At 51.6% G+C, this 3,191-nt stretch overlaps 1 protein-coding gene across 1 annotated transcript in view; it reads right to left on the bottom strand.

The window, feature by feature from the left end:
- The window catches only part of LOC113212887 (homeobox protein Hox-B2), a gene marked incomplete in the record, with an annotated part of 72,399 nt that overhangs the window by 51,065 nt on the left and 18,143 nt on the right, over positions 1 to 3,191 (bottom strand). The window contains 1 exon segment of the mRNA XM_052264361.1: positions 1,502 to 1,755. Coding sequence (XP_052120321.1) covers positions 1,502 to 1,755 — 254 coding nt within the window.

Genomic DNA, 3,191 nt, shown 5'->3' on the forward strand with positions numbered 1-3,191 from the left:
AAAGGGTGTCATACTTTCTTACAACTAAGTTTTTAGAGCATATATGCACCATATGTGATACCATGTGGACCATATATAGGGTATCAACTTCAAAGCGGTGCCACGCCTAAACTATAAATCGCAGGGTAAAACGGCTGAATGTAGTAAATCATAATAATAAGCTCTATCAGTTCATGAAGTAAAAAAAAAATACCCCCAACACCTTCCCAATATCTCGAGAACGGCTTCAGATATGACAATGAAAACACCACCATTGTGATCAGAGCAAAAAGTTAATGTAGACGAAGTGTTCTTCGAACGCTACAGGCCTCAGGACATAGAAGCCCGGAGGTTGCTGAAGAGTCACATGTTGTCATATATTTGTAAACATATAAGCATATATGGGCCCACATGTTTGAATATATTGTCCCACATGTGGTCATATATTATACTATATATGGATCATATATGAGGTATCACATATGGCCCATATATGGTACCATATATGGGCCATATGTGCGGCACCAAATCACCTGGGAAGGGTATTGGTTAGTGACCTGCTTTGATTTATCTTTTAACTAAATTAAATTGTTTTGTGGTTTTTTTTTCGACAGTCGCATTCGCAAATGGTTTGACAACATCAGAAATGCATGTAAGAAATTATTTAAGAATGACGAGGAACGGAAGGAGAGACAACGCGCAACAAATGGGAGCGCGCAGGAGGAAAAGCCGCGAGACTTCTCCATGGTACCGAATAACCAGAAGAGAGGAACAAGGCCAATTGAAGCCGACTGGGTGTACTTTGTGGGGTACGAGTGGAGCCCTGAGAAAAGAAACTTGTTCTTCATTTCCGAGCTGACGGGGCGCGAGAGAGAGGGAGGGGTAGACATTGCAATGCGATGGAATTGCCGCCCAGGTCCGCCGATCATTTATTGGCGGATGATTTATACCTCTCGATGAGCGTAGCGTGCATGATGGAGGTAGAAAGGGAGGGGGGCGCCGCGCCTTGGCCTGTCACGCGAGCATACAGCCGGAGCGGCGAAGGTCCTCTTACCCTCTCACTCATCCCCCGCCTACCCCCCTTCCCCTCCCTTTCCAAACCCTTCAAGTAACGCACACCCCCTAATTTTTGTCTAAGCGGCAGAGTAGAAGGGAAAGTGCATTAATTGGGTCGAAGGGTTAAAGGGACAAGGATATTCTTTCGTATTGCCCTGAAAGTACGTCCGTTTTTCCTAGATTCATTCTGCAAATTAAATGAGCTCAGCGCCTGCGAGACTGGGGGTAGGCCACCCCGCAGTGCACGCTTGTGATGCAGTGCAAGATTTTGCCTACCCAGCAGGCGCCATGAAAGCTTGCGCTGGCTAAACCTGTCAGGTTCGTAATGGCGTATGACAGACGTACTTTCTGGATTATCTCTTTGTGACGCGCCTACCAACTCAAGTGTACAAACGATCCGCCTAAAGGCAAGTAAGTTTCCGATGAGGACGCCCGATAAATTGAATTCCCCCCAAAATTATCTAACCTGCGTGTCGGTGACGCCCAGGAGTCTTGCCATCTCGGCGCGCTCGGACGAGGACAGGTACTTCTTGAGCTCGAACTGCTTTTCCAGCTCGAAGATCTGGCGGCCGGTGAAGGTGGTCCTGGCCTTCTTGCGCTTCCGGTCGGCGGCGCCAGCGTCAGGCACGCTGTCGCTGTGCGAGGACTCGCCCGAACCGCCGCCGTCCGACACGCCGCCGCCCCGCCGCCGCTTGGTGCTGCTCGTCGGCGTCGTCGAATCTGGAACAGGCAAGCAAACAACACAAACATGTTACAAAAACGAACGAAAAAAAAATACGAAGAAAAAACACAAACTTCAAGCAGATTCCTGGAAAAGTGTGCGGCCGTGTAATCTTTTTCTTACACAAATAGCTTGCTTTTGGAGCACTTTGGGCAAAGACGACAAACTGGCAGGCGCTCCTATGAACATCAACGGGTTTCTTCATGCCCTCCAACCCGCCGACTAATCCTTCTCCCTAAAAACATCCATTCCTCGGTCGGGAGCTTGAGAGAGAGAGAGAGAAGGGGCGGGGAAGGGGTGGGGGGCCGTAACAGGGGCAGGAGCAGGGGGCGCCGTGTCCCGGCAGTCACACACGACGCGGCGAGGCAGAGGACACCCAATAAACTTTTTACCGCAACAGAAGAAGAGCGCTGGGGGAAGGAGGCAGGGAGAGAGAGAGAAAAGAGAAGGGGCGAGGGGGGTCGCTCGTAGAAGCGGTACGACGACTCCCAAACGTTACAATGAAATAAATGAACGAGCTGCCGGCGCCACAGTGTTGGCACAGGCGTCTGTTCTGCTCGGGCCCCGCCTTCGGGGATGTCTCGCGTCCGGCCTTCACGACCCTCGCGGTCCTGGAGGCGCCGGGCAGCGGCCGTGTAGGCAGGCGGGAAGCCACACCATGCTGACAAGAAATCCCCACACACCCATTCTCAGACAGACGATGCTGCTATTCTACAGTTCGCAGTGACGGCTGTAGAGGGTGTCCACCAATGGCACTACTTGCGCGGGATCGTGAATAGATAAATAAAACAGTCCAAAAAACAACAAACGAGGCAACAACATATTTTGCGTTAAATTGTGCGATATACTTAATTCCAGCTCAGTTATGATGTAGGGGTAATTTTGATAAATTTACCTTCCTAGGCCCCTATGGTGGCAAACATGATAGTTCACCACTGACCACTCAGGCCGAGATGAACGGCAGGTCAACTCGTGGAGGTAGTTGAGCCCCGGCCCGGACGATTAGCAGCAACACGGGGAGGGAGGGGCGGACCCTACTGGCTGACAGACGATTTAAAGTGAGCGGGAGAGAGAGAGAGAGAGAGGGAGGCGAGGGAAGACGGCGGGGGTGAACGCAAACTCGGCGGAGATGTTGACCGATGATAGTGATCTGCGGTCCTTTACCCGTTTCCAAAAGAGGCTGATGAGCGTCAGCGGGAGGGCCTTTTGCAGAAATTGGAAAAACGGGAGGGAGGCGGAGCGAATGGGAGAGGGTGGGAGAGAGAAGAGAGGGAGAGAGGGAGAGAGAGGGGGGCGGGATGCAAAGATGATAATAATACGGAGTGACCCAGTGAGGCGAGGCAGCAGCATAGCAAGGAGCCCACCAGAGAGACGGGGATGAGAGAGGAGAGGGTGAGAGAAAGAGAGAGTGAAAGAGAGGCGGACAGAGACGGAG

The sequence above is a fragment of the Frankliniella occidentalis genome, unplaced genomic scaffold (assembly GCF_000697945.3).
Source record: "Frankliniella occidentalis isolate FOCC.00 unplaced genomic scaffold, Focc_3.1 Scaffold2, whole genome shotgun sequence".
Taxonomy (NCBI): domain Eukaryota; kingdom Metazoa; phylum Arthropoda; class Insecta; order Thysanoptera; family Thripidae; genus Frankliniella; species Frankliniella occidentalis.